We start from the raw sequence: 15,257 nt of genomic DNA on the forward strand, positions 1-15,257 counted from the left end.
GATTGATTGATGTGAACCAAATCATACCCAACATATAAAATGGAAATTTAAATTTATTTTTCTACCGTATTAAAATCTACTTACAAATCACTCTAAGACAATTCCTTTATTCATGTCAAGGATTTTATAAATGATTTGCAATTATGATACCTCATATTTCTAGCCAACTAATTTGTAAAGTTAATTTTTATCAACGTAATTTGTCCATTGCATTCATAGCTGTGACTAAGAAATAGGGAGTACTAAATAGTTGAACCCATTTCTCTGCAATCTCTTTGTTCTCCTTGTATCCATTTGACTTCTACACAGTATTTTTTTTTTCTGATAAATAATGATATTTCATAAAACAAAAGCCCCAGGTACACCGGGAGTGTACATGGAAAGATCTACATCAAGATCGAAAATTACAATGATCAAGCATAACAAAAAGATTAGAGCAAGAAAAAGAAGAGAAAGCAGAACACCAAGCAAACAAAGAGTAGAAGAGGAGAGATTTAATCTCAAGAGTTGACCGTTCTGTTCCCTCAAAGCATAAACCTCTCAGGAGATTTAATCTGACTTCTACACATTAACCTACACATAAACCTCTCATAAATTAATTGATTTACCTAATAAAGCTGGAGGTTCTGAGATCAGTCCATAAAAATCCTAATTTTTAAAAAAAATTAGAAATAATGCATTGAGATACGGAAAATAAAAGGCAAAATATTATAGAAAGTAAATTGACCTTCTCACTATAGTGAAAAAAGCATCCCATGCTCCAAAATGATGTTGAGGCACCCTAGCCAGTAATTTTCCTTCAGATTAAAGTTCAACTTTGACAATTTGCAATCCACACAACAGAACCAAAAAAAAAAGAAAGGACCATGAAATAGTAAATAATCAAGTTGTGTCTCTCTTCAATAACTACTTAAAACCTAAAAAATGGAACATTAAGGAAAAATCTTAAAGATACAAACTTACCCTTATTGTATGGTCCATAAAAAAAGGAAGAGGTTCCCCCCCCCCCAATTTTTCAGACAGTTTGTCATAATTTTTAAGTGGTGTATTGGCCAAGTCCAATGCAACCTCCATATACAGTTCAAAGAAAAAAAAAACAAAGGCAAGAGAGATAGAGAGAGGGAGTACCTTCAATTGCTTTCAAATTTGGTAGTAATTCATCAATGCCACCACCTTTTCTTGTGCTTTGGCATTGTTGCCCTCAGTTCCTACAAATAAAATCAATGCACTCAATTTGCATAGAGTAAGAAATGCAAAATATTAACTACTCTAAATGGTACAATGGATTTTGCACGGTGGCCTTGCCTAATCATATCAAAATTTGCCCAAAGGATCTAAAAGCCAAGAGAAAATACTCAAATTAAAAACTTTCACCCTTGACCATAACACTGCTTAGCTTTGTAAATCAATTTGTTGTATTCAAATGAAAATATTAAATTAACGCATGTGATGCTCTCAACATAGCTGTGGCAACCATCCACAATCTTTGGCAAGGAATTAATTCAGTATGGACTATAATAAGAGAACCATAACTATCTTTAACAATAATGCCCAAACCTGCATAATGGTGGCTTTTCGAAAAAGGTCAGCGCCATATTCATTTTGAGATGAGGAGAAATAGGTGGCTACCATTGCCACGTTTTAGGAGCTGCAGTTGTTGGCTAATATTGCAAAACCTAAATAGCTAATGGTCCTAGATTGAAATTTTCATATAAAAAAATCCAAATTGCATAGAAAAGTTCCTAATTTTTGCAATTGAAAGTACCCCCCCCCCTAAAAAAAATGATTGACTGCAACCGAGAAACTCAAACTTATAATTTGCCTGGCTGACTTGTTCAGAAAGTGACAAAGTCCTTTGCATTGAAATAGCATCCATGAGGTTTAGAACAAACCACCATCTAAAATCTCACTTGCAATGTTATATTAAGTAGCAAATGAAGGACTCATGAAAAAAATATATATATGATTTGTTAATTTGATGGACCGAACTTACCAAAGTCGGCAATTGAATTCCCCATGAAAACTTGTTAGGCCTAACCTTTCAGAAGCCAATCAACATTGAGCAATTTGCGCTAATGGTTGAATTTATGGAAAATAATGGTTCTAGGGAATTAAGATGTGAAAGACCCAAGATGAAATGATTTATCATGTAACTAAATAGGCTTCAAAGATTGACAAGTCTGAAGAGGACATTACCTGTACTCTAAGAATTGGAGGTAGAATATGCACAACCATACCAGATGGTGGATTTGATTTTAAGGCATGCAAGTGCTTTGTGGTCAACTTCACATCCAATTTCTATTACAAATCTCAAACACATCTTACATGAAATTCACCTAAACAAAAAGCAGCCAAAACACCAAAACATTTACAAATTCCTATAAAGTCTATGCACCCTAAAAACCAGAAATAAGAAGCTAATCAACACTGGAACCCTTCACTTACTAACCCAACAACTTTTGAGTGTAAATATGCTTTATTAACAGAAAATTAAAATAAAATTAAAAAAAAAATTCCCAAAGCCAAAGTTTACCTGTAAAAAACAGCGAAAACCATTCAAACAAAACCCAAATAACTCAACATAAAAAAGTTTTCAGCCTTTTGAGGGAGAGAAAGTAACAATTAGATAGCAAGGACCCAAGGCCACACACAAACCCAATTGGCAAACACAAATTGAATATACAAATATGAATATATATGTAGAGCTTACATAGGTCAATCTCACATACATATACTTGAATAAAACCACAACATTAAAAAGAAAACCAAATTTCCAAAGAACTAATATTGATATCACAATTGACAACAAAATTTAAATGAAATATGTAAATAGCATTGCATGTGCATAAGCAATTGGGTTCCACAAATCCAATCCAAAGTTTAGTTTAAGCATTTCTTCAAACACTTGTGCGGCATTAAGAAACCAAAGAAAAAAAAGATAGAATTCCAAAAATTCAGAAACTAAATAACATAAAAATATGTCAGGGCAGCAACTGAAAGGACTTGAACATCTAGTGGAAGGAAGAGAGGGAGAGCCCTGGCATTATGAATCTGAAGTCTGAACTTTGAAACTGTCTTTGGAAGAGAGAGAGGCTGCCGTTAGCAAGCTTGAAACCGTGAAACAGGGATAAAGCAAAAGGTAGGGAGACAGAAAGAGTTTTTTGCCGTTAAAATAACTTAGTTTTGTAGTTTTGTTGTTCTTTGTATTTTAGTCTTCTTCGTCCTTTAGTCTTTTACATTTGGTTTCGTCCTCTTTCACTTACTTCTTCGTCCACTTCTCCCTATATGTGGTATCAGAGCCTACCTTTCACTGTGAACTAGCAGTTTTATGTTGCCTACCTTGTACTCAACATCCATATCCATTCAATATTTCCCAAAAACTGGTAAAGCCTCAGAATCAGTTTCTCTCTCCTTTGATTAGTACACTTGAATTATTGTCCTGATTAGTATGCTCTGTGATTAACAGTTGCCACTTATCGTGGATCCTCTGTGATAATCACATCAGAAAACGGGATTTGATAATCAAGTAGAAAACTAATGAGTTGTACTAAAAGTGTCAAAGAATTATTTTTCCTGGGTAGTCTAGTGGACGTGAGCCTAGGAGTGGCGTTTTAGTCCTGTCAAGATCTTAGGAAAATTGTTCTTCATTTTAGAAACAGTTATGGCGAGTTCCAGTTCATCATCCTCAGCAGTCACATCCTCAGCAGTCACTAATACCCTTCCCCCTTCTTGTGATCTTTCCCTTAGAAAATCTACTGCAAATAGATTAGAGTATCTATATGAAATATCCCATATTCCTGAAAATAGTAAAATACCTATTACAGACTTTCCCATTGTAAATCCCTATACTGTGTTTGATAAACCCCAAAAAACTTTTAAAAAATCCATAAAAAAATTTCTAGGTCCTTCCCAACCCTCTAGTGTTAAAGAGTATGTCCAAGCTTCAAAATTTGACCAGTTTAATATTCCAGCCAGTGAGCAAGAAAACTTCATCACTCTTGCCCTTCCCAGAGAGTTTGTCATTCCATGGCAAAGACAAGGTTATACTCACCTCCATTTTAGTGCAGTAAGACTTGCACTCACCTTTCATGGCAGAAAAGGACTCCCTATAGCTTCTAGAATTGCTCTCCTTGATTCTAGATTTATGGAATATCACAATGCAGTCATAGGTACAGTCCAAAACCACACTTAATGCGGGCAATCTTTGTCACCTTTTCCCAATTTCAACATGTCTCTCGAGAGATCCTCACATATGTGATGCTCTTAAAGTCCAAGTCCAGACATTCCAGGGAGCCTCTCAAGTACCGGATACTTTTCCTTTGCCACACTTCACTATCAACTTGCTTACGAGACTCCAACCATGCTTTTGATGTAGCCATACCGAGTTTGCCCATCCAATGATGCTCTTTTGATCCAAGTTGATCCGGGCATGACGCCTACGTGCACATTTGTTCCAAGACAATTGAACAAAGACCGGATGAAAAAGCTCTTTCTAGAGACATGGGTTACAAAGTATGAGATTCTCCATCGTATCTCGGCCAATCCAAGTCCAACACTCCTTTCTTCATCGTAAACCGTAATGGTGAAGTTGAAGTCGGATTTAGGACAACCACACCAGAAAAAGAAGAAGTGACAATCTTTCCAACAGCTATGATCCAAGCAGTTCTTTATGAAGGTCTTGATGGTCTTCAAGATCAAAGCATTTCAAGAAAATGGAAAACTCCGTCTATGAAGGAAAATCACCCACGTGCCATATATGGTGGGATGTTTGTGATTGTGAAGAATGCAGAGAAGAAGAAATATTTGAAGAAGATAAGAAAAGAAGAAAGAAGAAGTCTTCCCAGCAGATTCTCAAAGAAAGATATGAAGCAGGAGACCCAGAAATTGACCTCCTTGGAGAACTCTCAGGAAGGTTTGATTACTATGTCCTTTACCCCAGATCCAGAAAACAAAAAATTCCATCCCTTTCCCCATGCAAAGAAAGTCATGATCAAAACCAACAAAACCAAAAACCACCTTTAATCCCATATTACCAGAAAGTCCTTCCTCAAATACAAAAGTGTCAACCCAAGCCTCCCAGTCAAACCCACACACAAAAACCCTTACCTTGTTACATGTTTGACCATGCATCACCCTCATACTCACAAAATTTTCCTCCTTTAGAAAGTTTTGACCACCCACAAGCCAATGTAAAACATGTTTGGAAGATAAAAAACCTTGTTGGAACCAATCCAGATGGAAGTAAAAAACAGGTCTCATCAACTGAAGCAGCCCTCAATTGGCAAGCAGAAAATGTTGTAGCACAGAATCAAGTCCTTTCAAAAATTCTTAACAACCAACAAAAGTTGACTGAAGCGGTATCCAATACCTTATCATCTTCAAATTCCCTCATTGAAGATTTGAAGAAGAAGATAAAGTCAATTGAACAAGAATTGGAGACGATTGTTTCTACAGTAAAGGATTTGTCTGTATCCTTTCCCCTCATCGGGCAAAAAGAAAAAGAAAAAGCAGCGGTTGATGCAACTCCGTCTTTGGAGAACTCACAGAAAGCAGCTACTCAAGCACTTCCAATGCAAGTTTACATGCCATACCAACCTCGTCAATCATTGTATAAAGATCTATCCATACCAGTACCCTCACCATTTTCCCCAGTTTCCCCATACCAAAACCTCCAACCATTAAACATGACACATCAAATTTCAAAACCCTTTTAAACCATGTGGACTCTTTCCCGATATACCAAACCCAACACTACTACCTCAACTCGAACCCGAGACTTGAACCTCCAACCAAACCACAAAATGAACCTCCTCCCATCAAAAAAGACAAAGAACCATTATACCAACCACCAGACCCAACCATTGGTGCTTCCTCCAGAGACCCCGGATATGAACACCGTTAGCCATAAACACCGACCCTCCAAACCCGATATCATCATTTCTCAGAACTTTAACTCTTCAAGAACCAACGAACCTTTTGTCCTCCCGGTCATTGATGAAGCGGATCTAGACTTGTCCGATCTTGACTTAGATGAAGTCTTTATGGACCCAAAAGTAGAAGATGATGTCCTTCGTCCCTAAACAACCTCTACCACCACCACCAATATTCCACTACACCACGTATGTCATCCCCGATCATCACACAAGATTAACCTACTCATCAACCACAGATTCAAAACACTGTTCACCCTTGATAACGGTCCTCCTTCAAAATGGCATGATGAAATTTTCAACATGTATTCATGGTGTACAGCAACTTCAAGCCCCAAACAATACGGTTACGATAATTTCCAAATTTGTAGCAAGACTCACATGTAGACTGAGACAATGGTGGATAAATCTTGGAGAATACAGGCAAAGACAAGCAGCCCAGAGTAACACACTCGAGGATTTTTTCACGATCCTCCACAATGAATTTCTTGGTTCATTAGCCCATTACTGCTTGAAGTAGCCAGATGAGTTCCTATTGATGAAATGCTGTTCTTTTGAAAGAAAAGATTTGGAGAAACATTTTGACAGAATGTCGAGCAGATATTATGCCTTTAATGGCATGGATGATGTGAATTCCAAGCACACATTCTTGAATTCTTTTCCAGAACCACTTGGTGATGAAACTCTTCACATGATGAATCTTCAAAAAATCACCTTGCAGCAAGCCTCTCTTGGAGAAATCTATCAGCATGTCCTTATTGCTTTGGAAAAACTATGCAATCAAAGAAAGTTTCTTTCGGAGATTGACAAAATTCATAGCAAGCTCAAAGACAATTGCAAAAGAAAAGATTTGCAGATTAAGTGTTATGATAAGAATTGTTCTTGTCCAACCAAGAGAAGAGATCATTACAAAAAGTACTCTTGGAAGAAGAAGCATTCTCATCCAAAGAAGAAGTTTTTCAGAAAAAAGAAATGGAAGTTTCTCAGAAGAAAGCAATTCAAAGGAAAAAATTCAAAAGTCTGTTTTGTATGCAGAAAGCCCGGTCATTTTGCAAAAAATTGTCCAAAGAAAGCCAAAGCAGCAAAGCTTTTGGAGCAAGCCCAGATTCATGCAGATGATACCCCATTTTCAGATGTGGAATCACTCTTTTCACTTGATGATGATTATTCTCCCCAAGCCTTGGCAGCCATAGCCTATTCATCCTCAGAAGAAGAATCAGATTCAAGCATTACAGATGATTCAGACCCAGAAATCCAAACTATATACACATCTCAGCCTCTTATAGCCCCAATAATTGGCCCCACACCAATAGCCCAAGTTCATATCCTCCTTGATACATATTCCGCACCCATCCCGTGATAGCCTTGTTTGACACAAGTGAGCGGCGGCAATAATTCTTCATCCTAAGATTTTACCAAAAAATCTTTGGATGTCCCATCATCGATGTTCGGAGCGACGCCAATGGAGAAACATTCCTGATCACCCAGAAAAGCAAACCCATTCACAGTAGAATATTCCCAACCGTTACCATTAAACACCACGTCGTTGGATCCCCTCTCACAGGCGAGAGACCTCCTTATAGGATTTGACCTCCTACACAGATACGGCCTTAGATTTTCTTCCAATGTCCTCTTGCATAAACAACACCTTCTCACATGGACCCGGTACCACATTTGTTTTCACTAAACCCCTTTGATTCCTTGAAAGCCCAGCTCATCAGTGAATGTTGTGCAGCCACCCAACTCGAATTCCTCTTAAAAAACCCAAACCCACTATGGAAAAACCCAGCCTTTTCATAACCCTCCCCTTCAAAAAGAATGAAGATGTTAACCCTACAAAAGCTAGCCATAGAGGTATGAATCCAGAACACTTGTCCCTAGCTAAGCGGGGAGTTAGCTACCCTTCTCTCGAAAGCCTCATTGAACCCACAACTTCTCCATGGGCATGTGAAGCCTTCTATGTTAACAAGCATGCGAACAAGTTCGAGGAAAGCTCAGATTGGTAATCAACTACCAAGATCTTAATCATTTCCTTGCTGATGACAAGTTTCCACTGCCAAACAAAAGTGCTCTTTTCCAGCATCTTTCCAATGCCAAAGTATTTTCAAAGTTTGATCTTAAAGCAGGATTTTGGCAACTTGGAATCCATCCAGAAGAAAGATACAAGACAGCTTTTTGCATTCCAGACCATCATTATCAATGGACGGTAATGCCTTTTGGCCTCAAAAATGCTCCATCCCAGTTCCAAAAAGCAATGGTAACTCTTTTCCAACCACTGTTGTCAAATGCATTGATCTATGTAGATGATATCCTCCTATTCTCAAAAGATGCAGAATCCCATGAAAAATTGCTTACTGAATTCTACAATTTAGTAAAAGCTCAAGGGATAATGCTTTCAGAAAAGAAAATGGTCATAGGAGTGTCCTCTATTGACTTCCTTGGAGTAAACATTTCAGATGGAAAGTATACTCTGCAGCCTCACATAGCAGTCTCTCTCAGTGAGTTTCCAGATATACTCACCAGCACCAAGCAGATCCAGCAGTTTCTTGGTAATCATTTTTCTTTTATTAGTATTTTAAAATTTAGGAAATGTATTTTAAATTATAAGAGAAATTCAGAAAAAATGTTGATAATGACATGGTTGCTGATATGGCTAAATGAGAGAGTAGAAATATTAAATGCTATGTCTCAGCTTTTAGTATTATATAGATATAGATTAGTATTTTAAAATTTAGGAAATGCATTTTAAATTATAAGAGAAATTCAAAAAAAATGTTAATAATGACATAGCTGCTGATATAGCTAAATGAGAGAGTAGCAACATTAAATGCTACGTCTCAGCTTTTAGTATTATATATATATATATATATATATATATATATATATATATATATATATATATATATATATATTGATTTGCTTTCATTTAGTCTCCAAGTTGCTCTGTCCATTCCTTTTTTCTCAAAGTTGCTTAGTGTAGTTGAGTTTAGTCGCTTAGGTAATTTAGTTGCAATTTGTTAAAGTTATGTAATTATGTGAGATGATTGAATAATAAGTAGAAGTATGAAAGAGCTAATACACATATAAAAGTTTACGTGATTTGTGGCTGGATGGCCTACATCCATAGTTAGAAAGCTCTTGAACGACTACATATTGAAATTAAGCACTTTTGTGTTACAATGAACTCAATGTAAAGTTTATTTACTAAAGACATCTACAATAACCATAGGCCAATCAAACACTAACCTAATATTAATATCCTTGTTCTATAAATACACAACCTTATAATTGGTTTGAACCACTTGAGCTTAAAGTTATGCCTAACACACTTTAGCTTCAAATCTCTTACTATAACTTTACCAACTCTTCAAATTGTCATAAACAAAACGCACTTTTATAACCTCTTCTTTTTTGAGGCAATTCCAAACCCAAAATCCTTCAACACGAGGTCAATTCTCTATCTCAAAATTGCCTCAAGATTAAAATGAGACATATAACCTCAAAGTCACGTCGAGGTGTAATTTTAAAAACAAATAAACGAAAGTTAGGTGTAAAATCACGACTTCTTTCAAAATGAGAAATAAAAAGTTAATTTGGGCTTTGGGGACCCTGTTTGATTGATTTTTTTAAACAACTTTTTAGTTTATCTTCAAACTATTCTATTGTTAAATGTTCTGTTCATACATCTTTTTTTTTTTCCAAATGCAAAAAACACACTATTATTTGAACTTTCAGCACGAATCCCAGATCCAAATTAACCCTTCTGTATCATCAAACAAAATGCCAAAAAAGAAAGGGGCAAAAAACAGAGGAAAAAGCAAAAGGTAATGGCAGCATGGGACTTTGAAATTTGAATTGTAAATCTCATCTCAAGCTAAGGTTGTTCTTTAATTACTTATTTAAGGTTTGAACTTTGAAGAGCTGGAATGGCAGTCTCGTAATAATATAATATAAGAAAGTAAAGGTAAATTGAAGTTTTTCTATAGATTCTTGAAAAGAACAGTGGACCAGACAAAGGTGTCTCATGTCTGATGTCTCAACCTCGCTGTCAACGCCTAACAAACAAATGAATAAAAAAAGCTTAGTTCTAATAAAAGCCTGGTAAAAAATTGAGGTACAGAAGCACTTTAAAATAAATGCTTTCTAGTTCATGCCTCTCTTATCTCATTAGTCATTACTCAAGACAATGGAACCCCATTCCCATTTAAAAAAAAAATTGGTAGTGACTCCTCCTATGACCTATCTTTTTAAAAGCTCATTCAATGTTTTCAACAGTTCCTGATTGCTTCTTGAGTTCAACAGTAACTATAAAGGATAAAGCTTTCATCTTTTTACAAAAAAGCCTTTTACTTTTTGAGACACTGCTAAAAATGAAAATTCAATTTTGAACTTAGATTCACTCATTGAGGATGTATGAATTTGATGATCAAGAACCACACTAAAGACATTTCAAACAAAAAAACAAAAAAAAAGAACCACACTAAAGATTACTCCGGCTAAGCAAGGCAATCCAAGGTTCAGACTCCAGAGATTCAATAATAGAAGGTTTATAAGATGAAAGATACTGATGATGCGAAAATTGTCAGTAAATGAGTTCATCCAAATGAATCAACACAAGCTCGTTCGAGTTCCTGCAAGGTTAATGAGAAAGAAGTGGGATTATCTCAGGGTAGTCACCAGTACAGTGCCGGCCACGGAATCTCTGATAATAAAGTCAATGAATATGGCTTAAGGGATATAGAGAACTCAATAATAGGGGTAAAGAATGATTAGAATATATGTACCTTCTCTTGGATTTAGCAGGCTTATATATATAGGCTTCTTTAGTAGTTATTGCTCTTCTTAAATGGTGGTTTAAAGACTGCCTAGGTAATGTCCTAGGTCTTCAATTCAGCCTTTATTGGGGCTCCAATGGTCTTCTTACTGATGTGTAACCATCAGGGCATTAAATGGTAGCTTTCATGACACTCTATCCTCGTCCAGGCTGACTTTTTTGGACAAAGATAATTACTCGATCCATCAAATACAATCAATAGTTAAGGGTCCGTTCGGTAAAAGATTTCTTGTATCGTTGTTTAAGTGTTGTGGAAATATATGTAGGTTAAAAAATGTTATAAAAATACGTGCTGTGGTGTTTAACCACTAAAAACTGTTATTTAAATAACAATACCAAACACATTATTTGAGAATCAAAAATCAGAATCATAGTTTATTGGATAAAATTTTGAGTAATACTAAAGACTTTTTTTTTTTGCAGCTACTAACATAATTTGTTGTTATGATTGGGACAAATAAGTATAACTTTCACTTTTAATTCTACAAAATATTGTATATGTAAAGACAAATTGTAAAATTGTAATAGCATTCCTAACTTGACTTCATGCCAACACAACCAACACTCAACAGTCAGTCGACACACGTAGCACTTTTTATGGAGGACCAACCAAGCAAATCAAATTCTCATCCCACGCAGCACTATTGTATTGAAATGCATTGGATTCCCAAAACGTCTGATTTTTAGTGGACAATGGGTTCCACCGTATCAAGTGTCTTTTTCATTTCCAAAGTGCTCCCGCTGATTGTAGTAGAACTCAAAACTCAAAAGCTAATATAGGATTCATTCAAATGCATCAGGGAAAGCCTTGATAGTTGATATTGTGGTAGCACACAACAATGCAAGTGGAAAAACAACACCAGATCTTAACTGCACTGACTTGGAAGATCTTTTGTCGGTTTTCTTTTTGGCTCTTTTTGCCTCTTTTCACGTACCGGCCAAACGGGTTGTGCCTTTTCATGATTTAATGGCCAATAAAGTAGGCATAGTGTTATAGTGGGTCTAAAATCTAATAAAATTCTAAATCTGTAATATTGTGGCAAAGTCAGGGGCCAAAGCATCACATTACAGCCACACACACACTACATTCGAGCGGGATGTAAGATGAAACCCCATTTGTCCGTTGCTTCCTTTTGAATTTCAAATATCAATGCCCCTTATTAGACACAACAAAACCCACCCCACTTATTCCACCAAGCATAACCCACGTCTCTCTCTCTCTCTCTCTCTGGCTTCCATATTTTTCTCTTCAAAGAAAGCTTTCTACTTGGTTTTTGCAAAAACCACTGTCTCTGTCTTGAGTTTAATGTTGATTGCACAATATCAGTGATACCCACATTCTCTTTCTAAGCAAAGTTTTGATCTTTGAGCTTTTAGTAGCTCAGTTTTCTCAAGAATCAAACAGTTTCTTGCTTGTGCAAGCTAGCTGGAGAAGAAGCAAGATCTCTTGAGTAATGGGTGCTTCGGGGAAATGGGTAAAGGCTCTTATAGGTCTCAAAAAGCCCGATAAAGATGATCACGTAAGCTCGCATCCATTACTTTCTAACACTTTCGTTCTCTGTTTATGCATAAAGTCTGAAACTTTGTGTTGTGTTTAGGACAAGGTGAGTGGTAAGAGCAAGAAATGGAGGCTATGGAGGAGTTCTTCAGGGGATTTGGGGTCCTCATGGAAAGGTTTCAAAGGAAACCACAGAGCAGCTTCTGAAGGGTCTGATTCTCCGGTGGCTGATGCTTTTACAGCTGCAATGGCCACAGTGGTTCGTGCTCATCCTAAGGATTTCAGGGCTGTAAGACAAGAATGGGCTGCTATCCGGATCCAAACTGCTTTTCGTGGCTTCTTGGTAAATGGGTCTCTCTACTCTTATCTTTCCCTTTTTCTCTGTTTGGTTTCCGAGATGAATGAAAAAGAAAGTTGAAAACTTGCAGATTAGGTCTACAGTTTTTGGATATTTTCATATTCTTCTATTTTCAAAGCTCTCCAGATAAGCATATGGAGAGTTTTTTTTTTTTTTTTCGGTTTGAATACTTAATAGATCTGATCAGCTTTCATAGATGAGAGGGTAAAATGGTTGACCTGAAGCTAAGCACCATAGACTTGAAATATATATAGTTATCTTATACTTCATTAGTTTATTTCACATCGGAAAGTTTAGTTCTTGATGTTTAAATTTAGCTCCCAAAAGCAGCGTTGCAACATTGGATTGTTTTATGCTACTATGTACAGCTTTAATAGATGAGGGGGAAATGGACAGAAAGTTTCAAAGTTTAATGTAGAGGAAATTAATTTTAAACTTACATCCAAGGGGTCGGTCTAATGGTTCATGGCCTCATGCCATCCATGGGGTCCTAAATTCAAGTCTCTTAATCAATACCTTAGCGCCAGTCCTAAAAGATTCTTCCATGTAATTACCAAGAGCGTATGGGATGGGTGAATTACACATGCAGGGATTAGTGGGGGCCCTAATAAAAAAGTGAACTTTTCTTACAAATTGTATTCCAGGATTACTATAGTATGATGGGCGTTAATTCTCACATACTTTTTAATGTACATTCTCAGTACACATCACCTATTTCACCTTTTAAATGTAGACATCAATAAAACATGTGACATTACGCTTGAAATTATAGACGTTATGTTTACAACTGCATATTAACGAGTGTGAGAGGACAATTACCTATAGTATGCTATGTGCAGCAACAAAAATATTCTATCCTCAGGAAATCAAATGATTATTAGTGTGTCATAAGTTCCATGAGTACTTATTTGATGAGTAACTGTTTGTCTATTACACCTGTTAAAGAACTCATCTTTATATCATTGAGATTTAAATCTTTTTCTAAGAACGTTTCCATTTATTTTGGGTGTTGCGTTCTGTGAAAAATTGTAGGCAAGAAGAGCATTGAGGGCCTTGAAAGGAGTGGTGAGGCTTCAAGCTCTAGTTCGGGGTCGACAGGTGAGGAAGCAGGCTGCTGTAACACTGAGGTGCATGCAGGCTCTTGTTCGAGTTCAGGCTCGAGTTAGGGCTCGTCGTGTCCGAATGTCCATAGAGGGACAGGCTGTACAGATGATGCTTGAAGAGCGCCGCACCCAGGCTGATCTCCTAAAAGAAGCTGAGGTACCACTACAAACTGTCTTGGGTCCATTTCTTGTTGGTCTCATCTCAGTTGATTTTACTCAAATAAGGCCTTCTGCTGATTCATTATAATCGTTAAGCAAAACTAGCCAGTCTGTATTTCACATTCCTTGTAATGCACATTAGAAAGAGTTTTAATTTCAAACCTTAATTTTCAGGAGGGGTGGTGTGATAGCAAGGGAACATTGGAAGATGTTAAAACGAAGATACAAATGAGGCAGGAAGGTGCCTTCAAGAGGGAGAGAGCAATTGCATACTCTCTAGCACAAAAGGTATAAATGGATTCGTTTGAATTTTAGTTGCTTTCTCTCCTTCATGTCATTAAAGGGTCCATAATTGATCCCAAAATTTTGGGATTATGACTTAATTGTTGTTGTCTCTCCTTCATATGAGCAATATGATTCAATTTTTTTTTTATATTCTTTTTCAGCAATGGAGAGCAACCCCCAATTTGAATTCACGTACAAGTGCCTTAGTGTACCCACTCAAGAATCATGAGATTGACAAGAACAGCTGGGGATGGAGTTGGTTAGAACGTTGGATGGCTGCCAAGCCATGGGAGACTAGATTGATGGAACAATCCCACACTGACCCCTTGGAGACAACTCCACCTCCAAAGAGTTGTGCAGATTCCATTTTAGGCACACATTCAAAGTCTTCTGAACAATGCTACGTGAAGGTCAGAAAGAATAATGTCTCTACTAGGATTTCTGCTAAACCTCCCCATAATGGACAAGTTGCTCGTTCATCTTCAAGCCCAAGTTCCGAATTCCGGTATGATGAGAGCTCTGCCTCATCTTCAATCTGCACGTCAACAACACCAGTTTCTGGAAACACTGGATTGGCTTCTGAGAGAACAGAAGATAGTAGCAGTAATTGTAGGCCAAGTTACATGAACCTGACCGAGTCCACTAAGGCAAAGCAGAAAACATGCAGTTATCAATCTTATAGAGTCCAGAGACAGTCAATGGATGAGTTCCAATTTCTCAAAAGGTCAGCAGCTTTCTCTAATGCTGATTCTAAAAGCAGTGCTGGTTCTGAGCCTTCTTCAATTAACTTTTCCAAGCCGCTTCACCTGCCAACCCGATTGGATAAGCACTCGATGAAACTAAGGTAAAATATGGATGCATTCATCTCTGTCTGTTCAAGAAGTTCAACAGCTTGTTGTTCCCTAGTGCCTCTATTTAAGAATGTGTATTAAGTTTAAGGAGGTTGTATAACTGAGCTGTACTGAAACACCCCCAATCAGTTAATGTGATTTGATTCAAGGGTTCTTTATTTGTAAAATATTTTGTTTGTTGTTACTTAAAGCTATTAAGTTATTTTGAAGAGGTTAATTTGTTTTAATGCCAGGATACT

The 15,257-nt window shown here is 36.9% G+C and overlaps 1 protein-coding gene and 1 long non-coding RNA gene across 3 annotated transcripts; one reads left to right on the forward strand and one right to left on the reverse strand.

The window, feature by feature from the left end:
- Window positions 1–435: 435 nt before the first annotated feature.
- LOC142622580 (uncharacterized) lies at window positions 436–1,660 on the reverse strand. 2 transcript variants are annotated; one of them, XR_012841928.1, is made up of 4 exons: window positions 1,558–1,660; window positions 1,129–1,208; window positions 728–797; window positions 436–573 (listed from the first exon to the last, which is right to left on the reverse strand). It is a non-coding gene; the product is annotated as an uncharacterized LOC142622580 (long non-coding RNA). The 2 variants fall into 2 exon arrangements; XR_012841927.1 differs by having other exon boundaries at window positions 728–815.
- Window positions 1,661–11,961: 10,301 nt separating this feature from the next.
- LOC142621691 (protein IQ-DOMAIN 6) lies at window positions 11,962–15,245 on the forward strand. The gene is made up of 5 exons (XM_075795027.1): window positions 11,962–12,284; window positions 12,363–12,605; window positions 13,653–13,880; window positions 14,057–14,170; window positions 14,329–15,245. Exons 1-5 carry the CDS (start codon window positions 12,219–12,221, stop codon window positions 15,013–15,015), a joined length of 1,338 nt encoding a protein of 445 aa, XP_075651142.1. The 5' UTR covers window positions 11,962–12,218; the 3' UTR covers window positions 15,016–15,245.
- The last annotated feature ends 12 nt before the right edge of the window (window positions 15,246–15,257 follow it).

This window comes from Castanea sativa, chromosome 1 (assembly GCF_040712315.1).
Source record: "Castanea sativa cultivar Marrone di Chiusa Pesio chromosome 1, ASM4071231v1".
Lineage (NCBI taxonomy): Eukaryota > Viridiplantae > Streptophyta > Magnoliopsida > Fagales > Fagaceae > Castanea > Castanea sativa.